Source organism: Andrographis paniculata, unplaced genomic scaffold (assembly GCF_009805555.1).
Source record: "Andrographis paniculata isolate CXL003 unplaced genomic scaffold, ASM980555v1 Contig34END, whole genome shotgun sequence".
In the NCBI taxonomy this organism is placed as follows: Eukaryota; Viridiplantae; Streptophyta; class Magnoliopsida; order Lamiales; family Acanthaceae; genus Andrographis; species Andrographis paniculata.
Window position 1 is genome coordinate 5246914 of NW_026137567.1, and position 26979 is coordinate 5273892.

The 26979-nt window shown below is 28.8% G+C and overlaps 2 protein-coding genes across 2 annotated transcripts; both read right to left on the reverse strand.

The window, feature by feature from the left end:
- Positions 1–11620: 11620 nt before the first annotated feature.
- Positions 11621–13908, reverse strand: LOC127248414 (protein DETOXIFICATION 14-like). Its single transcript, XM_051270733.1, has 7 exons — positions 13633–13908; positions 12964–13508; positions 12757–12843; positions 12612–12668; positions 12278–12516; positions 12003–12208; positions 11621–11897 (listed from the first exon to the last, which is right to left on the reverse strand). The coding sequence occupies exons 1-7, from the start codon at positions 13864–13866 to the stop codon at positions 11835–11837; spliced, it is 1431 nt and encodes a 476-aa protein (XP_051126690.1). The 5' UTR covers positions 13867–13908; the 3' UTR covers positions 11621–11834.
- A 2395-nt stretch (positions 13909–16303) lies between these two features.
- Positions 16304–18535, reverse strand: LOC127248705 (protein DETOXIFICATION 14-like). Its single transcript, XM_051271193.1, has 6 exons — positions 18188–18535; positions 17579–18123; positions 17369–17455; positions 17230–17286; positions 16702–17146; positions 16304–16621 (listed from the first exon to the last, which is right to left on the reverse strand). The coding sequence occupies exons 1-6, from the start codon at positions 18431–18433 to the stop codon at positions 16544–16546; spliced, it is 1458 nt and encodes a 485-aa protein (XP_051127150.1). The 5' UTR covers positions 18434–18535; the 3' UTR covers positions 16304–16543.
- Between the last annotated feature and the right edge of the window lie 8444 nt (positions 18536–26979).

Here is a 26979-nt window from a genome sequence, read left to right on the forward strand (position 1 = left end):
AGTGCAGAGGTTATTCGTTAATTCTTTTTCAAAAATATTAAATTAAATATTTATTTTTTATTATTTATATTATATAAAAATTAATTTTACATTAAAAATATTAAATCAATACTCATTTATACCACATTATACAATTATTTAAATTTAAAATTTTTATTATTCAAATTTCAAATCAAAATTCAACATTCAGAGCAAACAAATATATGTGGGGTAGATAAGGCTAATTGAGTCGCCCTTGGCGGCAAACTATTGATTAAGTAATGTTCTTTTGCTGAATAATTCAGCACTCATTACTAGCTAGAAATTTTTTAAATTGTGGTGAAAGATTTGTTGTAGCAAAATATATAGTTCAATTTTTAATTGAATGATTATATATATATATATATATATGTATATTGATAAAAAAAAATACTTATATATTGTAATAATAACACCTATAAAATATTATACTTTTTTCTGTCGTGTTTAAATGTCACATTTACCTTTTGCGTCATTATACTTTATATAAAAAAATATTTTTATATTTGTATAATTTTTTTTTGTACAGATGTCTTTCTATTAGTATTATAAGAAACTAATTGAAGTATTTTTGCAATTTTTTATAATATATACTATATTTTGATATAATAATTAGTATTCAAATATCAACACGCAAAAAGTAAATGAGACTGTTAGAGCCGAACGAATGTAGTATTAAATATATATATATATATATTTAATATTGTATTAATTTTAATTTTTTCAATAAAGCTTCTATTGTTTTTAAAATATGCATTTATATATTGGTTCGTAATTATTTGTTCACTTAATTTGTTTAAAATCATTTTCACATATATTTCTTACTAGCTAGAAAAGGTAATATTGGAATTTTATAAAAAATTATATCAAAATTCTGTTGTTTTTTTTTTTCAATTTTATTACACAATATTATAGTTCCTTATATATATTTGAAATAAAATGTCACATACAAGAAATATGTAACATCAAAAACTAATAATAATAATAATAATAATAATGAAAAAAAAAAAAAAAACACCAAAACACCAAGCCCATATATACTATCAAATGAACAATTTTAATTTGTGATTGGGACTTTAGAATGATGACAAACAACATAAGTAGTCCATATCAAAACCTTATTTCATTAGTGAAATAATTGTAATCTGACACACAATAAACCTGAGAAATTTGAAACATGGAACCCTAGCTAGATGTGGGCCAAAACAAAGAAAAAAACTAATGTAGAAAGATGGAACCCTAGATGAGGGAATTTCTGTGGAGTGTCCCATTAGAAATAATCAATTGGAAAAAAATAAAAAAATAATAATAAAAAAAAAAAAAGGTGAAAGAGAAAAGAATTAAAAATAATATCTCATCAATCAAAGTGTTGGAACTTGATATGCCATCAAATAAAATTCTCCAAATCCGCAAAGTGGTAGAAACTAATCAATACAAAAAACCCAAAGAAATAAACACAAAATCGATCAGTTTATAAACAAATAGAGACTCATATATCATCAATATATAGAAATATATATATATATATATATACATATTCATTAACCCTCAATAGATTTTGAATTATGAATATGAATTGTAACATAACTTTCTTTTTTCTTTTTCTTTTTCGTTTTTTTTTTTGGTATGGTCTTAGTTGAATAATAGGAAAGTACATGATGAGTAATAACTAGGAAGGAATTGAGGGTTTCCTAAAAGGGGCATGTCCAAGAATATATATTGTAGCATTGCCCACTAACATCCCTTTCTTGGCAACTTGCTTAGGTTCCTTTTTTTAGATAGCCCATAACCCCGTTTGTCTTTTCCTCTGGAAAAAGCACCTTTTGACTATATATATATATATATATATATATATATTATGAAAAAGATTTTTTTTTTTTTTTTTTTGTGTGTGTGTACTGTTGATGGTACCTTTGATTATAAGATTAGTGCTATATATATACAATGATAGGTATAGGACAGGTTTAAAATTAAACTCCACTAGCTAGTACTAATGATTGGCCCCAAATACAAACTAGGGTTCCTAATTAAGGTAAGCTTTTGTCATAATTCTTCTTATCCTTTGGATATATTACTGAGTTGGATGATGATGGTGATGGTAATTGATCAAGAAAACAAAACCCATTAATGATATGATTAATCTCATCCCCAATGAGCATAGGGATGGATGGATGATAATGCATAATATATATATATAATAAATATCTGGAGGAGGGGCAGTTGGATACCCCAATTATTGGAAGAAGATAACATATAATATTAATATAAATGGAATAAATGCATGCAAATGTAAGCAACAATATTTATATAAAACTTATAATTAATTAAGATGATGAAAGGATGGGATGGGGTGAAGACAGGTAGGTTGAGATTGATGACAGCCAACCCCATTACATGGTGTTTGCTGACTATATATATATATATATATATATAGAATAGGGTATGAATTAGTTCCTCGTTTTGTTGTACTAATATGATCGGATCGATATATGTTATATAAATAATCATCATATATTTATATATACTTCAATATATTTATAATATAATATATATTATATTATAATTCAATATATATAATGTACTATGTATAAATATATATTAATTATGTTTCTAATACATGCTGATCTGATCAAATCAGCATCATATTGACTTGGTCTGATCAAACAGAATCCGCAACTCATATAATACAATACCATATCATAGTTAATTTCAATGTACTAATATTTCATGTTACCATAATACAAATATTGACAATATATAATAATAGTGTGTAGAACAAATACTTTAATTGATCTAACCATATGTTATATAAATGTATATTATGCCTAACATATGATAATAATTTACGCAATATATATGATATTTAAATTTCAGTCATGTTTTGCGTGTATTATTAGTATCCGTTGATTAGCCATCTACTTGTCCCTATAAACATATATTATACACACGACCTCCACCTATTATATTATATATCTATGGGTGTGTTCTTTTAATAATAAAAAAAAAAAACTAATACATTTTTTTAAGCATTAATATATTATATATTTATTATTTTCATATTATCTAAATAATTTTTTATAATTCTTTTCAAGCCAAAAACACAAAACAAACAAACTATGTTTATTTTTTATATGTAAATGATCGAAAGAAAGTTACAGCAATTAATATGATATATTTTTCTCATATAATAATATATTCAAACCAAATTTCAAAAGAGCACACCTAAAAGTGTATTCACTGAAATGTTATATATAATGATTATTGTAAAAACAATACAATAATACATTTTGGCATTTTATAGAGAATCACATTTATTAACTGTAGGAAACCTATAAAAGTCAAATAAAATGTATATGTATATTTTTTCGATTTCTGAGCAGTGTTTTCAGGTTTTATTTTAGTTTTTCAAATTAGAATCAATATTATTCATTTGAAAGACTTTTTAATAATAATTTATTATTATTTTTTATAAATTATTATATCAAAATACTGTTTATATAAAAATTCAAATAAAACTTTCTTTCAAATCACAACCAAACAAACCTTTTGTTTGCCCACAACTTTTTTGTGATAGACAAAATTCTTTATACTTCATATTTCAAATAAAAAAATCTAAACAAACAAACCCCTTATTTCGCCTTCTTTGAAATAATACATATTACAAAATATTATACTGCTTCCTCCGTCCCGGTCCAAAGGGGTTTTTTTTGAGATTTTGTAATAGATTAAGAAATAATAGTATTTTATACCTTCAATATGCCTTCAGATGTCAGTTCGTTGACCTACCTATATTCTTTGTGCTTATCAACAGTCAGCGAAGTTTTCCATAGCCAACTCATACACACCCACATTCCGCCGCTCATCTTCGTCCACCGTCTGGGATATCCTTTGTTGCGGCTTGTGCGTTTTCTGCATCGTCCTTAACGTAGTTTTCTCCTCGTGGACAAAGCTCGGCCAAATTGGCCCTTTGACTTTAGGTAAAAAGTAATTGTATGCGTAATGATATATTTATAATTTACGTAAAATTTAAAAGTATTTTGGTATTGATATATTAATACTTTTACTAAAATAGAAAATAGATACTTTGAAGTAGGACAAACGAAAATGATAAAAATGAATGATATTTTAAGTTGAGACGAAAAAAAGTATTTTGATACTTAACCATATCAAATATTAAATTAATATTTGAAATCTCAAAAATAAATAAATATTATAAAGCTACAGAATATATATATATATATATATATTATGCAATGTTCCTGATTATGTGTGTTTGTGGGTTGTGATATAATATGGAGAGAAGATAAGGCATTAGTGATGGGGGTTCATTTAATATTTTATCTTCACATTGCCTCTGTTACACCAGCCCCACTTCAAATTCCTCTTTTGACTTTTTTTTTTTTTTATTATTATTTTTTTATTTTTAATAATATATTTATATTTATATCTCCAAATAATATGGACATGATGTGCACAGTGATTTTAGTCATTTCCAAAGATCGATCATATATATATTTCCCATAAGTCGTAGTCAAACTAAGCATTCATTCCCAAGTCCAAAATATCAGGCCATACAACAAAAGTTATATTATAATTTTCATTATTGCTTTTTCTTCATTAATTTAGTTACCAATTTATGTCAACTCTATTCTTAAAATTGAATTGATTATATATATATATATATATATATGTGGCTCATGACATTTCTGGAATATTATAAATAAGTTAATAATATGAATGTGATTAACAGTAACTGTTTTAGAGAACTCTTAAGTTGAACCTATATTTTAGGGGAGGGTCAAATTTTAAATTCAGCAATATTTAAAAATTAATAATTTTAATTTATACTATTAAATAATATAATTATTTATCTAAGAGTGTGTTTCTTTGCTTTTTTTTTCTATCATTATTATTCGAACTTTGTATTTTTTTTAATATATATATATATATACACATAACATATTATGTCAAAAAATATTTAAATACTAAATATCAAATAAATTTTCTTTCTCAATTGAAACTCAAGAAAATACCCTAATTTTCTTTTTAGGATATGTAATATACACACATATTTATGTAGGCCTTGTTTATAATATATCAAATAGGCCTTGTTTAGAATATAGTTGTGGCTACTTAGCAAAATAATTGTGTGTTATAATTTCAGTCACAAATTCAGTATATGCATATATTGAATTGTTTCCTTATATATATTGCAGTTACATATATCTTTTATTCAAAATATGAATTCCTAACCTATTTTTCAGTTCTAAATTTTACTCTTCTGAAAACTCTTTCTAAACATATTTAAAAACTTCTCTTCAAATGCACTTCATATATAAAAATTGATTCTTGAAATGACAGCAACAGTTAGTGGGGATGAGATGGGTTGGGTTTATGTGTTTAGAGAGAGACAGACAGACAGACAGACACAAAAACTCTCTCTCTCTCTCTATATATACATATATATATAGAGAGAGAGAGAGAGAGCTAGAGAGAGAGATTGGTCCCCAAAATAGCACAGTAGTTAAGACATGCATACATTATATTGAATTGAATTGAATGTCTGGTCTCCTCTCAGCAATAAATCATATCCTACCTCACCAAGTGCTTATTATTATTCATCAAGTCTGTGGGGGCAGCAAGCCTGCAAGAACCTTATTATTATTATTAAGTTTGTGCCCATTAAGGATAGAAATTTATGACACCCAATTTTACTCAAATCAAACACCCTACAGAATGACTAAATATGTTTGGATCAAAATGAGGATAAGGGGTGGGTTTTGTGTTTTTATCTATTTTGGATAAGAATCTTCTAATTTGCATCCTTTTTTTTGGTACACAATAGACTGCATTTTTTTCTGTTCTTTTGATCAAGAAACATGTCTGATCAGCCCTAGAAATCTTTGAGAACAGTTAGTTATATTTGTTGGTTTTTTAAGATTTATGGATAGTTATATATATATATGTGTGTGTGTGTGTGTAATATAGCTTCACTTGATCATAATATATATATATATGTTTGCTGCAGATTTTTTTCTTTTTTATTTGATTCTCATTTCCCAAAATCTTTTTCAAGATCAGTATTTTATCTTATCCTGATTATTGATGGGGAGGTGAAAATTCATAAATTAGTATGGGCATAAATAAATAAATAATTGCTCATATTTTGTTACAAATAAATATTTTGCAGTACCCCAATTTCAAATTTTTTTTTTTTTTATAAAAAAAGAGCAATAATTGCATTCTGATTCCAAAATCTCACACTACTGCTTTGTGCATTGTAATTTTTCTAGGGTTTCAATATCAACCCTAACACATTCTTGAAATTCTCCTTCTGTAAAATTTTCTAAACCATATTTTAGGTCACTAAAAATTTAGCAATATTATTTCTAAATCAATCCAACCAATCCTTGAAATTCGGAAAAAAAAAATAATAATAATGCTCAAGCAAATTAAATGGTGGCTCCTCCATAATGTGATGGATGAAAATAATTGGAATTTAAGTCCAACAGCCGTATACAAACAGAATCTCCCATCAAATTTCTCCCAAAAAATAATTTGTAGGGTATTCCTCACAGCTTCTGTCTAAGATATAAATGGTGAAAAATAATTGAATCCCTTCATAATGTTCTAGCCAATTATTACAAAAGTAAAGGACAGCAGCAATAATTATCATTATACAAACAAACACATAAATACATAACCTAAATAAAAATATAAAAAAATTTAAAACTTAAATAAATATATGTATATATATTTTTATGTTTGGTGGAAGATGAGCCCTACACATACGTCAAACCTGCTCAATCACAATCTTCCAGCTGCACAAAGAAATTTGATTCTTTTCTGCACCAAAAATATATATACTCAAGTAAGGTTCTTATTCTGATCAGTATTCTATTACTGGGAATTTCATTCTTTTTTTTTTTTTTTTTTTCATCAATGCAGCATACTTCCAGAGATCATAATATTATAATAATTTATTGTTTGTGTGCCCACAAAAAAAATAAAAAAATAAAAAAAAAATCAATTCTTTGGATTTAATTTATCCCCCTCCAGACACTGAGCTTTTCTATGGTCCATTATTTTTATATATTATCAAATTCCTGTCATCATTATACCAAAGCAGGTTTGATTTAATTTATGAATTTAGTAATGCTAACGATGGACAAATCAATCCTTTTTTTTTTTTTGAACAAAAATAGTGTGATGGAAATTAATAATTAATTAATTAAAGAGGGCAGCATGGTGGTAGGCATAGTATTTGCCCTATAAATAGGGGTGTTGGAAGAATTCCTTATTTGCCAACACCATATCTTTACTTCTTTCTCAACATTACAATATTATTCTTCAATTCTATCAATATTGACTTGTCTGTCTTTTGATAATGTTTATTTAAATTTAGAAATTTCTTGTTATGTTTTGGCACAGATTGATTGTTTTTGTTGATTTTTTGATTTGATGGTGGGGTGGGGTGGGGGTGAGGCAGTGTGTGTGATGTGTTGACAGAAGATAGAGAGCACAGATGATGATGATACAATAATAATAAAAATAAAATAAAATAAAATTCCATTTTTAATCTGTATCTCAATCTTTGTGCTCTCTAGTCTTCTGTCATCACCATTTCTGCCCTTCACCCTAAAACCCCATTCTTTCTTCTTTTCTTTTCAAGAAGATTTAATATACAATGCTTAATTATATTTATAATATATATATATATATATATATGTGCATTGCAGTGTGTTGGAGATTGGGGGAGTGTTGTTGACAGAAGATAGAGAGCACAGATGGTGATAGAAGTGCAACAAATTATATCAAAAAAAAAAAAAAAAAAATCAAGTCTTGCTTAGTCTTCTGCATCTCACTCCTTTGTGCTCTCTAGTCTTCTGTCATCACTCTGAAACCCTAATTTCCAAAACACAGTAATCTTTATTTAATTACTTTGCTAATTTCTTAGTAAACTTAATTTCATGCCCACTCCACATTATATATCTATCATCTTCTTCCCCAATTACTCTAATTCTTTATTTGATTAATATTGCAGCTGCAGGTAGGGTTTATAAATCCCAGATTGGTCCTTCCATTTTCTGTGTTCTTCCTAGTAGACAAGAAGAAGCAAAAGCAACATTCAGCCTGCAAGCAAAAACCTAAAGAAACTTACCACCAAATGCTTCCAAGGAATATCAATGGAGACAAATTCTGAACCAGCCCCACCATTAAGCATGATAACACACAGGTCCCTGAAATATCCCAAAAAAAAAAAAATCTTGTATGCAAAAAAAAAAAATCTTGGGGTTTTCTATTATATTATTCTGAGAAAGTACCATTTGGGATTTATTAATTAATTTAAGTACATTAGTTTATATTCATATCATTCATATATCATGTGATGTTGTACTGTCAGGTAGAATTAAGTAGGTGTGTATTGTGTGAAGTTTGCCCAAATTAGCAATGGCTGCACTGTGAAAAAGATGAAGTTAATTAAATCTATACCCACCCCTCAAAAAGGTTAAAAAATAAAAAAAGATTTGATCAGTTGTACTCTTGTCTTGTCCTTTATTTTTTCTTTATTTCTATTCTGGGACAATGTCTTCTACCAATCAGATTGCACAAATAGAAATCATGTTTTTTCTCTTCTTTTTTTAGTTGGATAAAAATGAGATTTGCCCAAATTACAGATTAATTGCTATATTTGTCCATTTGTGTGTGTTCATCCTCTCGATGATAGGTGACAGGCCAAGAGGAAGGCTAGCCCGGACGAAGGCGCGACGGATATGTTATCCGCCAATGCATCTTCTTGCTACCCCATTTTTTGACAATAGCGATGCCGAGAATTTGACCTTGGTCACAGACAACTATCAGTTATTTGCTTGTTTCCATGTAAACTGTAAACTCACAGAATAGCCTTCGTACTTGATTTGAATGAACCTCTCTTTTTTTCAACAAATTGAAATGGATGGTGAGCTCTATTCCAAGTGAGAAGACTTCCGTAGGTCGCTGTCTCTCTCTCTCTCTCTCTCTCTATATATATATATAATGGGAGAGAGATTATATTATCTTGTGCAGATTTGGATGGCCAATGAAATCTCCGATAATGTAAGGTGCTAAGTATTTTGTTTTTATATCTTTTTATTTGAATTGTTACAAACATTAAAAAACAAACAAACAAACAAACAAAAAAAAAAAAAAAAAAGGATTTCTTGGGAGTGGATGAACATGTTGTCTCCATTACACACACATATTCATTGAATCATGGCACTAGCAGAAATAATCAATTGCATACGATGATTTCAGCAATCTATATATCCATTTTGAGCATTTTTAATAAAATATATATATTGCAAATCACATATTCCCAGTTGTTATTTGCTAATGATCTAATATGGATCAATATCTTTTTGTATTTATATTCAGCATATTGTAGAACTACAACCAATGGTATATGAATATATTATCTATACTATTTAGCATCTTATAACGTGTCATGAACCATAAAATACTTTAATACTATAACATAAATTTCATACAATAAATAATACTTCATCAGTCGCGTTTACTTCTTGCACGTAGATTTTTTAATATTACTATTATATTTAATTAATTGTAGTAAAAAGACAAAAATATCCCTATTAATATTGTTTAATATAAAAATAATAATATTTGTGTAATATATTATAAGTTGGAAAAATATTTATTATATTAAGTATGTCATACAATTACTAAATTAAAAATTTGTAACTGTATTTTGGGACATACAAAAATAAAAAATGACAATACTTGAATGAGATGTAGGGAGTATAATTTATAATTATTTTTATTAATATACTTGTTAATTACTTGTTAATAATATTTTTCTTAAATTTCATATTTCAGACAATTTAACCGGGACAGAATGAATATAATGAGTGTTTGTTTGGAGGATTCTTTTCAAATTCCGCTGCTCATCAAAAAAATTTCCTCAAAAATACATTAAATCAAACATTTATTTTTCATTTTCTATATTATACTAAAAATCAATTTTACATTCAAAACATCACATCAAACTCCTGTTTATATCACATTATACAACTATTTTAATTCAAAAATTTTACTATTCAAATCCCCACTCCAAATCCAAACCTCCAAACAAACAACACCCATAATTTATTCTTATTGTGAATCTAATATTATAAAACACCCCAAGATTTATTCAAATTAAAGATCAATATTTAATATATTAATATAAAAATAATTATATTATTATATATGTTTCACATATTATTTCACAATTTTAATTTGAGATTGGGCTAAGTGGCACACATTTATTTTTGGACTTAGTCCAAGAGGGCTTGTATTTGACTTAGATGTGAAATTTTCTAGGTTTGCACCCTAATATATAATATTTTTTTTAATTTTTATTAAATTAATTAATTATTTTTATTTTAATTTATAATTTTTGTACTATATTATAATTAATTTTACTAATATATTTTTAATTATTTACTAATTATACTTCGGATGAAAGTTATTAAGGACGGAGGGAGGAGGGAGTAACATGAAAGAAGACTTAACTCATGAACCAACAAATGTTATAAAAGTTGAATAACATAATACTATTTTTATTATGTGATAAAATTTATTGTTTTATAATATAGTATATACTGTATTATAAATATATTACGATACATATTGTTTAGATATATCATACATCATATATGTGAATATGATCAAATCAACATCGCGTTAATTCCGTTTAAAATTTAAAAATAAAAAATAAAAAAAATAAAAAATTGGATAAGGGTCTAGCAGTCGAGCCTGTCCTGTAAGTATTAAATATTTTCAACTAGAGTTGTCAAAAATAGGTTTAATTCATTCTTAACTCGCAAATTTAAGTATAATAATGTATTGTAGACTACCTTGTTAGGCATTTAATTTGCATCTATAATATTGAACAGACAAGAATAAAAGTACTGATTCAATGATACTAAGGGTGTGTTCGTTTGATGGATTTGCACTATTCATCCAAAATTTTCTTTCAAAAACATCAAATTAAACACTTATTTTTTATTTTTATACTATACTAAAAATCAATTTTACATTCAAAACATCACATCATCACCTATTTATATCACATCATACAACTATTCAAATTCAAAATTTTTACTATTTAAATCCCAACTCAAAATCCAAACCCCCAAACAAACACACCCTAATAGTATTTACAAACAGACGAGAGTGAAAAGATACAATTATATGAACATATAACTCTATTATATCTATTTATTACTCCCTACGTCCCATGTAATATGGGTGTATTACCGTAGACACGAAAATTTAGGTAAAGTATAATTAGTAAGTAATTAAGAAATATATTAGTAAAAATAATTATTATTTAGTAAAAATTATTATAGATTAAGATTAAGATACGTAAATAGTTTAATTAAAATTAAGAAAATTATAAAATTTAAAATGCGATTAAAATGCATAATTATATTTTCAAAAATAAAAAAGACAAGTTATATGGAATAGACAAAAATAGAAAATAGGGACAAATTATGTGAGACGGATGGAGTACTTATTATTATTTGAAATATACTTTTCACCTTAAAAAATTCAACATATAAATATAAATATAAATATGATGTGAAAGCAAACCCTGTAGACCCCAATAATATATCATCAAATTCAAATGAAATCCTGTATTTAGAATAGTTGGAGCATTATAAATTTGGAAGCATCTATCTCAAGGGGTCAAGGGGCCTAATTCAATAAATTATTTTTGGAAAGAAACCCAAAATTAAATATGAATCTTCCAATTACCTGCACCTTTCATTCGATCACTGTCTTTCAGTTTCTGCTACAGAATCCCCTGCAAAAATCCTCTCCCTTGCCTCCCCTGCCTGTTGTTACCATACAATACAAAATATTGCAATAAGACTTCAGGGTATACATGTATATATATATATGTGCCATATGTGCTGCTGCTGCTGCTGCTGTATAAGTACCTGTTTTTCCCAACTTGTGAGACATGTTATCATAGAAAGTAACACAGTTTGCACCATGGCTCCTGCTACTAATCCAATCCAAAGACCCTCTCCCTTGAGGTGACACACAAATCCGAGCACTAACGAGACGGGGATGCCGACGAGATAGTAAGCCCCAAGATTGATATAAGCTCCTACATGCTGCATTCCGCTGCCTCGAGCAACTCCTGCAGCAATCATAAGAAGGGATTTTAGTGAGATGGATTCTTGCTGGAAATCAAACCAGAATCCAATACCTGAGAGCACGGTTTGTGAGCTATCCATGAGAATGGACACACAAAGATAAGGAGCCATTTGTTTCACGCGATCGATAATGTCCTTCTCATTACTAAATGCATAGCCGAGTAGACCTCGGAGAATGTATATAGTGATGGCTGCTATTAGAAACTCTCCAGTGGATAGAACCAAAACTGCACAGACTGCAACTCTAGCTGCCTCCGGCTTCCCTGCTCCGAGCTCATTCGAGACCAAAGTGCTGCGAGTCAAAGTCCAGAGTATGCATTAACTATCTAATGTGTATTATCTTGATCAGATGCTAGCAGAAATAGCAGTGATGAAATTTTAGCGGACCTTGCAGCAGCGCTGAAAGAATATGGGAAGTGATAGTGCAATGAAGTAATTGTGAGGCTGTACACAAGCAAAGTTTCCGATGTTACGAATGTGCATATAATCATCGATCATAAACCATTTTACACTAAGAACAAAAACAGGATACCATATAGATAAAACTGATGTCTCTTGTTGTGGATTTGGCAGCAATCCTGCAAGCAATACTACTAGCTCGAACGACCACCACTCGAGGCTGTAGTCATCAAATGCAAGTGTGTTACTGTTAACTATAATTTGTAAATCAATCACAATCAATCCGCTAATTGTCACTAGAAAAAACGGAATGCAAGCGAAATGGCGAAAGTGAAAGTACCAAACCATCACAGCTGAGGGTAGAGCAAATTGAAAGAACTCCTTCACGGTTGTAAAAACTTCTCTGGAGAATGGAGCGATGGTTTTCTGGCAGTCTGCAGAGTATTTCACGTAAAGCAGCAGCAAAATGACGTTAAACCAATACGATATCCCTATGGACAGTGCTGCTCCAACACTTCCTAGGTTTAATTTGAACACAAACGACCAACAAAGGGGCAATTGCAAGAAGAGCGACGCTAACGAGCTCCAAAGCATTGGAAGGACCAAACTCTGAGTCTGCAAGTATCGAACCACAGATTGAAGAATAGCGTACGGAAACAACGTAGGGATTAGCAGAATCGCAAATTTCCCTGCTTCAGCCGAAATCAAAGGATCCTGCCCTACGAGCAACAACAATTCCTCCGTGTAGATCCACAGAACAGAAATCGGTATGCAAACCAAAAAGAGGCACAAAATAGCCCCATACGTAAACGTTCCAACTCTCCGATACTGCTTTGCTCCATATGCTTGACCACACAAAGTTTCCAGAGCACTCGACATGCCAAACTACTCAAATTGACAACGCAGATTCATCAGTTGAAAAAAAAATAGACTAAACGATACTTCAATTAGACCTAAACGTGCGAAAATCGACCAAATCGTTGAAAGGAACAGAAGGGTAGAGCCATACCAGCGCGCTGTATCCCGTAACGTTGCAAAGAGAGGTAGCGATTGAAGCACTGGAGAGAGCGAGAGAACTCACATGCCCTAACATAAACATCGGCGACACACGCAGAAGGTATTGCGATATCGTCACAACAATCATCGGCAAGGCGATGAAATTGACTCGATTCAACTCCCCGGAAATCGTTCCCCATTCCGCCTTCCGATTCGATTCCGTCAACAGCGGCAGCTCTGCCTCCATAATTGCCTCGCAGGATCCAACCAGGTGGATCGTCACATTTGCCGGTGCTATTTATACACGCACGCGCGCGCGCACGTGCGTCCCGCGCACATGAATTATGATCCAGATTTTGTTCTTACAAATAAGTAACTCTGCGGAAAAGAGTTACAATTTGATCACAGCCGTCCATTCTTTTCTGATCCAACGGCAGTCATACGTGGCATGTTAGGCATCTGACACTTGTCGGAACCTATTGATTGACCTACATGTCTAGGTTTAAGGTTACCTCGGAAACTTTGACGTATACCCTATCAATTTCCAAAGCTGTCTTAATCTTTACTTACCTATTTGGTCATGATACGAGACTGTTCAGGGTTTGGTATTAGACGACAGTTTGTATTTATTTCTTTTTAATAAAAATTAAATATTTGATATTCAAATGACAACACTATACAATTTGTTTATAACTATTTACACAATATCTATTTTTTTCCTTTTAAACATCATGCAATATTTTATTTCGGCACAGAAATTTAAGTAGATAATATTAAATAAAATAATTTGAGATAATTTGAATATTATGTGATATAATTGGAAAGAGATACATTTTTTTATTATTACTATTTGAATGATGTGATTGAATAAAGTAAAATATAGATATATATATATATAAATATAAATAATTATTTCTAAATTTGAAATATTGCAGTAAATTTAGAACAAAAAATATATATATATTGCAAAATATTTGGAATGGAGGTAGTACTATTTTCGTCCCAATTATGTAAGTTAATTGTCAAAAAAAACGAATGAATAAAAACATAATGACGGAGAGAATAAATAGTTCAATGTATTCATTTTGTCATTAGTTGTCCGAATCAAAAGTATTGTTTCATTTTTAACTAAAAAAATTATTAAGTAAATACTAAAATACTTCTGTTTATTATAAAATTCCATTAATGCTAGAGATAAAAATATACTCAACACTCATTTATTATACTAAACGTCTATAAAATACTAATATACCTAAATATGCATCCAAAAATTAAATGAATATAGAAGAGAATTTTTTTTTCTAAATTTCCAAAACCTCAAATTAGTATCATAAATATTATTCCATTGGTGTTTCATATTATGATATGGTCATTGTAAATATGCAATTTTAAAAGTAACATACGTTGAATAATTTGAAATGTATAAATAAAAGTTTTTGCCATATTTTAGAGTATAATATACCAATATGCGATTTATTCAGTACATTTAACTTGAAATAACCCAGAAGTCTTCAATTTTAAGATTTTTGTTTACAATTTTAAAGCGTCAATGTAAGTTTACAACATAATCGTGTATAATTGTACATGGTCGTGTACTTTTCGGGTCAACTGTCACGTCACCTCCGTTATGTCCACGTCAGCTATTTTCGTTAATTTTTTTTAACGGTGAGACCAAAATTGATTGAAATTGTTTATAATGAGACCAAAATTGATTGAAAATGTTTACATTTAGACTAAAATTGATGACATTTTTATATTGACACCAAAATTTATAAATTTTAATTATATTGAGACCAAAATTGATTTTTTTCTAATAATAATAATAATAACAATAATTTTTTAAAATATCGATCCCTTCACATCCAACAAAATCAGACGTATTACTCCCTCCGTCCCACGTACCATGTCTACGTTGCCGTTTCTGTCCGTCCAACATTCCGTGTCACTTTTTCTTTTTTTGAAAAATGATTACACACTTTAATCTCACTTTAAATTTTTTAATTAATTTATTTTTTTAATTTTAATTAAACTAATTAGTTATTTTAATCTTAATTTATAATTATATATATTTACTAATTATACCACTCCTAAAATACCGTGTCCACAGTGTAGCAGACACGGTATGTGAGACGGAGGTGTATTATTATTACTTTGACGGCCCTAAGCTATTGGATCCAAGTGGGCTTTTAGGCTTGTTGCAATAATAGACCACGGTAACATAACTCTCTTGTGTCATATTACTATATTGGGCCCAGCCAGTGCTGAGCTGGCAGGCCGACTTTATAAATTGTTATTTTTTGTACAAGGATGAACTTCTAATCATAAAATTATGGGTTGAAATTCCGATGCTTTTAATTTACTTTAAGAACATTCTTTTCATTAATTATCTAAATACAAAAGACAAATGCAAACTCAATACCCCAACCTTACTCATAGACTCGTCGCCAATAATGAAACTTAATAATGAATTAAATTCCTAAAAAGGCACTAATCATTTTCAGCATCACTAAAGCAAAGAGACAAAATAGGTTACCCAATGGCCATTTTAATTAAGTACAACTAAAGACACCACCCATCAACTTCAATAAAAATACTAACCACTATCAAAGTATCATAATAATAATAATAATAAAAGCAAACATCTTTACATTAATTTATACAAACTAATTCAAATATAATAACCACCATGCTAATAAACAATATATATATTACATATATTGAAGGGTTGCTGAAATAGACCAAATGGAACCCTTTTAGGCCCCCATCAATTTGAAGTTGATTAGATTTCCACCTCAAATTTTGCATGACTCAATTTCGTATCAGAAAAATTAGATAAAAAATATTTACCCAGACAAATATATAAACATAAAGATTTCATATATTATTTAGATCATTGCAATTAGAAATTATGCAATAAATAAATGTCAAGTAATCTCTACCAAGCTTTGGGGTTGGTAAGCCGGAGGTGTCCCGGAGAAGATCCTCTGCCGTGCTTCCAAAGCCTAAAGGAAACATTCCAATGGTGTGTTCAACAGATAAGTTCCAAGTAACTATGGAGAGCCAATATGATTCAAAATGATACCTGTTTTTCCCAGTTTGTGAGTCCAGTGACCGCCGACAGGGCGATGCATTGGACCGTTGTGCCGGCTAGCAATCCGCTCCACAAGCCTCGGCCGTTGAGGTGGAAAACGAACGCCAGCAGTAAGGCCACCGGAGTGCCAACCAGATAGTAAGATCCGAGGTTGACATAGGCGCCAATGTGCTGCCAGCCGCAGCCCCGGACAACGCCTGAAAGCACAGCCTGCAAGCTATCCATGATGATGGAGAGGCTGAGGAAAGGAGCCATTAGTTCGACACGGCTGACTATTTCTTTCGACTCACTAAATGCATATCCGAGTACGTGGCCTGAGGCCATTATTGAAATGCTGGCGATTAGGAACTCTGCAATCGATAGCGCTAGAACTGCGTAGAGGGTAATTTTGGCGGAGCGGGGGTTCCCTGCGCCGAACTCGTTTGAGATCAGCGTGCTGTAGAGATGAGCAGATTGTTTTGTTATTAGTAGTGTATATGGGAAGCTGTAATGTAGGTTACGATTGGATCGAGAATAGACCTTGCTGCGGCGCCGTAAGAATAGGGGATGTGGTAGTGCAGATAAGAAATGGTGAAACTGCAAACAGAGGGAAGCAGATGTGTTAGATTCCGGCATGGAATTATGTATTGAATACGATGAAAAGTCGAAAGAGGAATACCATATGGAGAAAACTGATGTCTCCAATTTTGGATTTGGTAACATTCCTGAAAGCAATAGTATTAGCTCGAAAGACCACCACTCCACGCTGCAAAAAAATTCGATGATCGATGATGAAGGAATTGCATCACAAATTCATTGTCAGTGCAATCTGCAGAGTTTTGAAACTAAATATGTTGTAGAACAAAGTTATGGAAGTTATTGATTATACCAAACCATGGCTGCAGAGGGGACTGCCAGGCCTAAGAATTCCTTGGAAGATGAAAAACAGTCCGGCGAGAAGGAAGCTCGAGTTTTCCTGCAGGCAGGGGAATACCTCATATAGAGCAACAGCACGACGACGTTGAACCAATACGAGATTGAGATCGACATTGCAGCTCCGCTGCTTCGCAGATTCAGGTTAAATATCAATGTCCAACACAGAGGCAACTGAAAGCTTAAAGAAGCTAATGAGCTCCAAACCATTGGAAGGACCAAACTCTGGCTCTGTAAGTAACGAACTAAGCACTGAAGAATTGCGTAAGGAAACAGAGTCGGAATCAGCTCAATCGCAAACTTCCCGGCGCCGGCGGAGATTTCAGGATCCTGCCCCGTCCACAGCAGCAGCTTCTCCGTCAAGACGAAGAGAAGAGACAACGGTATGCACGCTACAAAGAGGCATAGAATCGCACCATAGGTGAATGTCCCCAATTTCTTATACTGCGCCGCTCCGTACGCCTGGCCACATAGGGTTTCCAACGCACTCGCCATTCCGAACTGCAAAATCGAATCGATTAACCGACTTTTCGCACAATTAATCTCATGAACAATAGATCCTTACCACAACGCTGAATCCTGTGACATTGCAAATGGAGGTTGCGATGGAGGCGCTCGACAACGACAGTTCATCCAAATGCCCGAGCATAAACATTGGGGAAACGCGCAACAGAAATTGAGAAACGGTCACGACTATCATAGGGAGAGCAATCCAGTTGACCCGATTCAGGTCGCCGGCGCACGCCGTGAACAAGCTCCTGCCTCCGCCTCCGCCGGCGCAATGGTTGCGCACGAGGCCTTCCTTCTCCATTTCTCTTCCAGAGAGAACGGATAGAAAACACCACTTCAGTAATGGTGATCGAACTTCTCCGCCGGGTTACTATGAAAGCATTCCGATTTTAATGAGCAGGCCGAGTCAACCCGTACGAAGAACGAGTACGGCTTGCGTGCACGCACGCTCCTGTAATTTTGCAACTTCCCGAGGCAAACATCGATTCTACTTTATAATGTGATTCATTTAATACAGATTCTTCGTTTTTTTTTTTTTTTTTTCTTCTTTAATGTCATATTTTATAAAAAGATAATACGGCTGAATAGAATAGAATATGATTTCTTTTAAAAGAAAAAACAAATTCTTTAACATTTGCTATAATTTACTACTCGGGTGGGTGTTTGTTTGAGGATTGAATTTTAAATATATTATTGATTTTATTTTTTTTTTAAAAAAAAAAATCAAATCAAATATTTATTTTTTATTTTTTATATTATACTAAAAATTAATTTTACATTCAAAACATCGTACCAACATATCATACAACAATTCAAATTCAAAATTTTTATTATTCAAATCTCAATTTAAAATCAAAACCTCACATGTAAACACACATTTTTCTTTATCTTTGTAATATTATGTTAGAAATTTTGTAAAAGCCACAGATAAAATGTTTACAAAATAATGAAAACCCTCCTATATAATTTTGATTTGAAATTAATTTTTTTAATTTAATATTTTGTAAGATAAGATAATATATATATATATATATATTTGGAAAGAATTGGGTGGTGATATTTTAAAATCAATACCTAATCTCCTCCTCTCTTTTTCTTAATGAAAATTGAACCAAAAGGACGGTATAGTTTTGGATTTGAAAAAAAAAAAAAAAAAAAAAAAAAAAAAAAAAAAAAAAAAAAAAAAAAAAAACAAACAGACAAAGCTTAAGCATACCGAATTTTAGAAAGGAAAAAAAATTACATATAGTTAACTGAAAGTTGGAATATAGTTAATAATAGTAATAGTGATGGCGAAAATATATATATATACACGTAATAATCATAGCATATTTCTAGATAAATATAAAAGTGGGCAGCTGAAGCTATTTTTACAATATAATTCATTTTTTCACGGCTTTACAATTGCAACAATAATAATAACTATAGTAGTAATAATAAATAATCACTGGAAAAATAAAAGGTAATAATAATAATAATAATAATAATAATAATAATAATAATAATAATATATGAATATTAATAGCAAGTAGGCAAGCTATTGCTGGCCAATTTATTTCATATTAAGCGAAAATACAATAGTATTTGTTGACCTATTTGCTTGTTTTTACCGGGAAATTTCCATTCAATTATAGTATTTATTTCTAAATATGACGTGGCAGGTCACGCAGCCTAATCTCAGACGATATTCCAATACATTATTTATATTTGAAAATTTGGATAAAGACATCTAGGCTGTATTTCTTCGAATTTTTTTTAATGTAATATTATAATTTTTGTAATATATTATAAGTAGTGTGAAAACAAAATTAAAACCACGAAAGTATAAATCAATTTGCCTTTTTAATTTGAGTTTATGGAATATATGTACGAAGGCAGCTAGGAAATGCGATGGGAAAGTAATAGTGTCCAATGTGAACAATGTACCTACATAGAGATGTATTCACTAAATAATTTTATTATTATCATTATTATTATTATTTTGGATATTATTACACTTTGAAAGTCGGCCTTCAATTTCGGCAAATATTCAATGAAAAACCAGTGAATTGTTAAAGTCCGATCCAGCCGATAAAGACAGTGTTTACCAGACTTGGGGGTTAAGCAAACAACAAAAGTGAAATCGATTTTTTATGGCTTATTCCCAACAGATGGTTTTTAGACTGTCTTAACCAAATGAATCGAAACTTGTTTGTCTGACCTAATTTACACAGTATTAGATTCAGCAGAAGTTAACCCGTGCGTACTTTCGACAACGACTGCGATTTCCAACGTTATAGAAAAAAAGTAAAATAAAATAAAATAATCAATTCTCAACTGTTCAATAAAAGCTCTTTTTAAAAATGTGACAATATCAACAATTTAAAACTCTTCAATCACATACAATTTTTTTTTAAAAAAAAGTTATTGAAGATCACCATTTTAATTTATTTTAATTTTATGTATTGTTTTTATGTCCAAATTTTATTATTTTTTTTGTTAAAAAATTTTGTGTTTAACATACATATTTTTTAATTAATATTATAAAATATACTACAATATAATAAATTATCAGCACACAAAAAATTAATATTTCAATAGAAATTATTAAATCGATATATTTTCTCCTATCTAATATCAAAACACCTCTAATTAAATGATCATTTTTAATTAAAAAATTAAACTTACAGAAAAATATAATACTGAGTATTAATTACATAGGAATACTATGTAGTCTATCCCACCTAAAAGATAAGTTCTTTTTTATAAAAAAAAATACATTATTAATTATATAACTCTAAATTGCATAATTAATTACATAGGACTACTATATGATTCTAATTAATTACATATTATATAATCTTTAAAACAAAAATTAAAAAAAAATCAAAAGAAGCAAATAAATATGGCCAAATGAAAAAATAATAATAATAAAAATCGAGGGTTAAGTTAGCAAAGTAAGTTACACTATATAAAATTAAATTTACGATTATAAGTTCATTTCACACCATTCGATCACATTTTTTACAGCTTTTACGATTTTATTTTTATTTTTTATAATTTTTATTTTTATTTATTCAATATTTTTTATGCGATACTAGCTTGAAGATTTTCTTGATCCAGCCTTAGACCAGAATCCATGTTACTAGTTTTTTTTCACTAGTCCATGTAGAGCATACTGCTTTGTGGATGATATTTTTTCTTTGACTCTGTGTTGGAATTGATGGGTCAAAAAACAATTAATTGCTCGGTGGTGTGAAGATTTTTCTGTCCATGCAAAATATTATTTCATTCCTTTTGTGAATAAATAATTAATGATTGCGTTTACATGACCGTTTGAATTTTTAATAAAGACGGTCTGCATCCAATATCTCACGCATATAAATTTATATCCGTTTGATCGGGCATGAATTTTACCAAAAGTAGAAAAAATATATAAATAAAAAATTATAGTAAATAGAAAAGGGAAAAAAGTAGTATTTATGTTTACTAATAAAAAACTAGAATGTTTTTGGATTAAAAAAAAAAATGAGCAAAGAGAGTAATATTTCATTTATTTATTTTTGTATTAGTTTAGAGTATTTTTATGTTCAGTTTGAAATTGTATTTTATTTGCATCATTCTACTTAACAGTAAAATATATCTATATTTTCTGATTAAAAAGAAATTCTTATATTTGTATAATTTTTTTTATACAAATATCATTTTATTAGTATTATAAGACACTAGTAGAAGTATTTTTGTCATTTTTTCTTAATTTGTAATATGTTTTGATATACTAATCAATATTCCAAAATGAACATACAAAAAGTAAATAGATACTTAATTACTAAATCGGAAAATTGTATTTTGTAAAATAAAAGTAATACCATATTTTAAAGAAAATCGTAATAGTTATATAGCATAAAAGACTAAAATCAATCTCTTTTCACATACTCCATCCGTCTTATATTTATATATCAATTTGCTTTTTGCACGAAATTTTAGAAATATTAGTATTATAGTGAGATAAAGTAGAAATAAAGGTAAGAAGACTAAATTAACCCTATTAGTATTGTATGATATAAAGGTAATGTCATTTATGTAATATATTGTAAATTAGAAAGATATTTGTAATATTAAATAAATAGTATAATTACTAAAAAATGAATTGAATACTTTGTTATAGAACGGACCAAAATAGAAAAATAGATAAATTGTCAAGGCAATGATAAAGCATTTTTTTTTAAATTATTCATCTACAATAATTTTTAAAACAAAATTATTTGTAAATTTTTTAAAACTTCAAAATATCCTATCGGACTCGAGTCGGGCCATTTGATTGGCTCTCTCGCACACACTGAGTACATGTACGTGTACATGCACATGCAATTCAATTGTAGGCGCGGCAATAGTTGAATGTAGTTGTTGGGATATGAAGCCTGATTATATCCTAAAATCTAGGGATATGATTTGAATATTATATTTTAGATTTTATATATATGATTTATATTATTGTCAAAGGCTTAGGCTATAAATATCCATGTATTCTCACTTTAACATGAGCTTGCGTACTTTATAGTAAAATTCCTGGCTTGGCAACGCCCCCAGACGTAGATCATCGTGATCGAACTGGGTTACCAAATCTTGTGTTCTTTTGTCTTTGTTATTTCATCTTGATTTCCTGGAAATTTCCGTAACAGTAGCCGTTAGTCAAATGTTGAGGGTTTGAATCTTTTAATAGCGGGTTTGATTTTCACTGTTGATTATTAATTGTTAAATTATTAAATTAAATATTTATTTTGATTTAATATATTTTAAAAAATATATATTGTATTTAAAATATTATACTCTCCCCGTCTCATTGAAATGTTGTCATTTTTCATTTTTGTCCGTCTCAAAACAAGGTTACCATTTCCTAATTTAGTAATTGTACTACTTACCTAACATAATAAATAACCTTCTAACTTGCACTATATTACACAATGACATTACTTTTATATTATACAATACTAATAAGGGTATTTTTATCTTTTTCACTACAATCCATTATAATACTAATATTCAAAAATCTACGTGCAAAAAACAAACGCCACCCTTGTTCCGAGACGGAGAAAGTATTAAATATTTATTTCTACAATATCAAATAATATTTAAATTTTCAAATCTAAATTTATGGCCATATATATCATTAATTGTTTTTTTGATTGATAATATTAATGTCTTTTAAATAAATAGTAGCATGTTCTTTATCTCGTGTTAGTTTTGCACAATACAATAGAAGTTACAAATTCAATTTTCGATAAATATTATAAATTAATACAATATATGCACACAATATAAATAAAATGCTGAAATAATCAATAATTTTATACGAAATATTCTTTCTATTTTACTATATTACCGTTTTTGTTTGTCTCATGTATCGTGTCCATGCAACCATTTATGTTCGGCTATCATGTGCTATATTGCTGTTTTTATTCATACAACATATCGTGTTTATATTGTCGTTTATGTCCGTCTTATGTATCATTTCTATATAGTCGTTCTTGTCAGTCTCAATTATTATGTCAATATTGATGTTTATGTCCGTATTGTGTCTATATTGTCGTTTATATTCGCCTCACATTTCATGTTACTTTCCTTTTTAAAAAAAAATTACACATTTTAATTTTTTTACTTTTAAATTTTTATTCTTAATTAAACTAATTAATTATTTTAATATTAATATATAATTATTTGTATTGTACTCTAACTATTTTTACAAATATATTTTAATTATTTCTAATTATATTACTCCTAAATTTTCATGTTTACGGTAACGGTATGTAACATGATATGTGGAGCAAATGTAATATGATTTTTAAACTTTCGCCCTATTTTGTCAGGCGTCACCTAAAAAATTAATATATTGTTTTATACCTCACCGAAAAAGCAACTTCAACTAAACAAACACACAATTAATTTGACTATGTCTATTAAAAATTTTCTTATTATAATTTTGTGAAATATTTTGATAATTGTTTATCTTAGATCTCTTGTAATATGTAGAGGGTATTGTTGCTGTTTTTTCATAAGATGTCAATCTATTGAAATATGTATATGGTTATTAAAGATTCTACATTTGTTAATAATTCTGATTTTGTTGAATGTTTTGATCCAAAATATAGGCAAAATAGCAAAAATTTTCCCGGTGGTTTTTCGAATTTGTTGAAAACTTCCCGTGATTTTAAAATTCTAAAATATGTACTTGTGGTTTCCAAAATATTGCACACTTTCCCCCATCTCTAAATTTGACTAACGAACGCTAAATTTTATCATATTTGACCGTTATACTCATATTTATCTATATATTAATTTATTTCTCTCTTCTTTTCTTTCTTTCTTCTCTTCTTCCCAAAGCACCAGATTTTCCATCTTCTTCTTTCCCCAAATTCTTTTTCACATGCAGATTTTTTTCCAATTTTTTTTTCTTTTTCCTCGATTCTTTTTCACGCCCCCGCCTCCGCAGCCTCACTTGGTTCTTTCTTTTATTCTTTTTCTCCATTTTTTTTTTCTTCTTCTTCATTTCAAATTCTTCTTTGAAGAATGAAGAATTGAAAAATAATAAAAAGAGAAAGAAGACGACGGGCAGAAACGGCTGGAGTTAGGAAGAATGAAGGAAGAAGAGAAAGAGAAGAAAGAAGAGAAGAGGAAAAAGAAAAGAAAGAAGAAGAAGCTACTTGGACCAAGTTTTTTTTCCTTTTTTTTTTCTCCAATTTTTTTTTTCTTTCTCTCTTTCTTTTCCAATTTTTTTCTTCTTAATTTTTCCTCTTCAATTCTTCTTTCCTCCTCAATTTTTCTTCTGCAACCAGCAACATCAAATTATTTTCCTTCTTCTTACATTAATTTCAAATTTGGATGTCAAATTGATTTTTTAGATTTCTGAGTTTGGTAAAACAGAAGAAGAAATCGTCAGTGAACAATAAATTTAGGATCGATTTCAAATTTATTTATGTTTAACGGATTTAAAATGAAAAAAAAAATTGAGATTAAATTTTTAAAGTATGAAGAAAAATAAGGAAGAAAGAAGATGGTGTAAACAGTAGTCATTAGGGTATTTTAGTAATTTTATACAGAAATATGGACAAAAAAAAATCGTATAGCACACGCGTAATATATAACCACTGTTAAATCCTAACGGATAGGGTGTTTTTTGCAACATTTTGGAAACCACAAGAGATTTTTTTTGGAGTTTAAGAAGTTCAGGGGTTTTCAGTAAATTTTGCCCAAAATATATATTAATCATGCATCGTGCTGGTGTCTTCACTAAATTCGAGTGTTTGTTTGTTTTGTATTATGATTTGAAGAAATTTTTTTATGTGAATTATAAAAAATTGTATGAATAATATAAAAATAATAAATGTGTGTAATATATTATTTTTTGTAAAAAGTATATTAGAAAATTCAAACAAAGCAAACAAACGTTAGTTTCTCTTGAATATACTCGAGAAAATTCTATGACACTATATTAACATTTTCGTACATTTTCACCTCTTCTATGTTTGCAATCATGACTATAATATAGTTTTAGTGGTGTGTGAATTGACTCGTGACTGTGAGGTCATGGGTTTAAATATTGATGCCTTCAGATCTTACCTATACGATAACGATGAAATAATACAAGATTCACCAATACATCAATCTGAATATAATTAATACATGTAAATCAATTTAATTAAATTTCAAAATAGAACTCATTCAAAATCATTTTATTTATCTATTTAATTTATAAATAAATATTTTTTTATCTATATTTAAATCTTTTATTTGCTTATAAAATTAATTTATACTCTTTATGTTCAATTTCGATTATTTGAAAGTATATTTGCATGATTTTCTAGTGATTGTCTTCTTTTTTTTTTTTTAATGAATGGACAAATTTGTGCTTAATGAATTAAGGGTAAAAATGTAAAATTTGTATTATAAAAAAAGAAACATGACAATAACAATAGTTATTCAACGTCTCAAGCAGGACATTAGTTTGTGGACGGAGAATGTAGTATTAATCATAAATAAATAAATAAATAAATTTTTATTTGTATATATAAAATTTTATTCTGTATAAAATAATAATATATTATATATATTTTATTAAAATATAATATATAAAATACTTTTAAATATATTTAATTTTTTAATAATATATATGAATTTTTATTACAATATTAATAGTATTACTTATATAAAACAATAATAAAATACCTTATTATTATTATTATTATCTTATTAACTTATTAGTCCATTAAAGGTGTGTTCGTTTGGAGGATTTTGTAAGATTTTTACTATTTATTTAATTTTATTTTTCAAAAATATCAAATCAAATATTTATTTTTTATTTCTATATTACATTAAAAATTAATTTTTTATTCAAAGTATCACGTTAACACTTATTTATATCACATCATACAATTATTTAAATTCAAATTTTTTCTTATTCAAATTTCTAACTCAAAAACCAAGCCGGCCGATCAAACTAGACTTGCCCAAACGGTTCAAACCGCTGGTTATGGTTTGTTAAAATATTACCAAAATCGAACATTCCGAATGACGATTTCGGTTACGGTTTGATGGTTTCAATTATAGTTTATAAACCGCCGATTACGGTTTGAACTTCCGGTTTATATATACTCATTTTTAATATTTTTCTTTTTTATTTTCTATTTTTCTAAAAATTTGAATTTTATTTAAAAATAATTAAGTTTCATTTTAATTTTATTTAGATATATTTATTATTTATTTATTATATAAAAATCATATATATAAATAATTAATTAAATTTTTACACTATAAAAATAATTAAAATAATAAATATAGTAAATAATTAAATTATAAAAATATTATAATAGA

Bases quoted from the DNA above. Each gene is read 5' to 3' on its own strand.
- LOC127248414 (XM_051270733.1), bottom strand. From the start codon at position 13,866: ATGGAGGCAGAGCTGCCGCTGTTGACGGAATCGAATCGGAAGGCGGAA. The intron at 13,509-13,632 runs GTATGGCTCTAC...CAATTTGAGTAG, and splicing joins TTACGGGATACAGCGCGCTG to TTTGGCATGTCGAGTGCTCT. The intron at 12,517-12,611 runs GTCCGCTAAAAT...TTTGACTCGCAG, and splicing joins TCTTTCAGCGCTGCTGCAAG to CACTTTGGTCTCGAATGAGC.
- LOC127248705 (XM_051271193.1), bottom strand. From the start codon at position 18,433: ATGGAGAAGGAAGGCCTCGTGCGCAACCATTGCGCCGGCGGAGGCGGA. The intron at 17,147-17,229 runs GTCTATTCTCGA...TCATCTCTACAG, and splicing joins TCTTACGGCGCCGCAGCAAG to CACGCTGATCTCAAACGAGT. The intron at 16,622-16,701 runs GTATCATTTTGA...TGTTTCCTTTAG, and splicing joins TCACAAACTGGGAAAAACAG to GCTTTGGAAGCACGGCAGAG.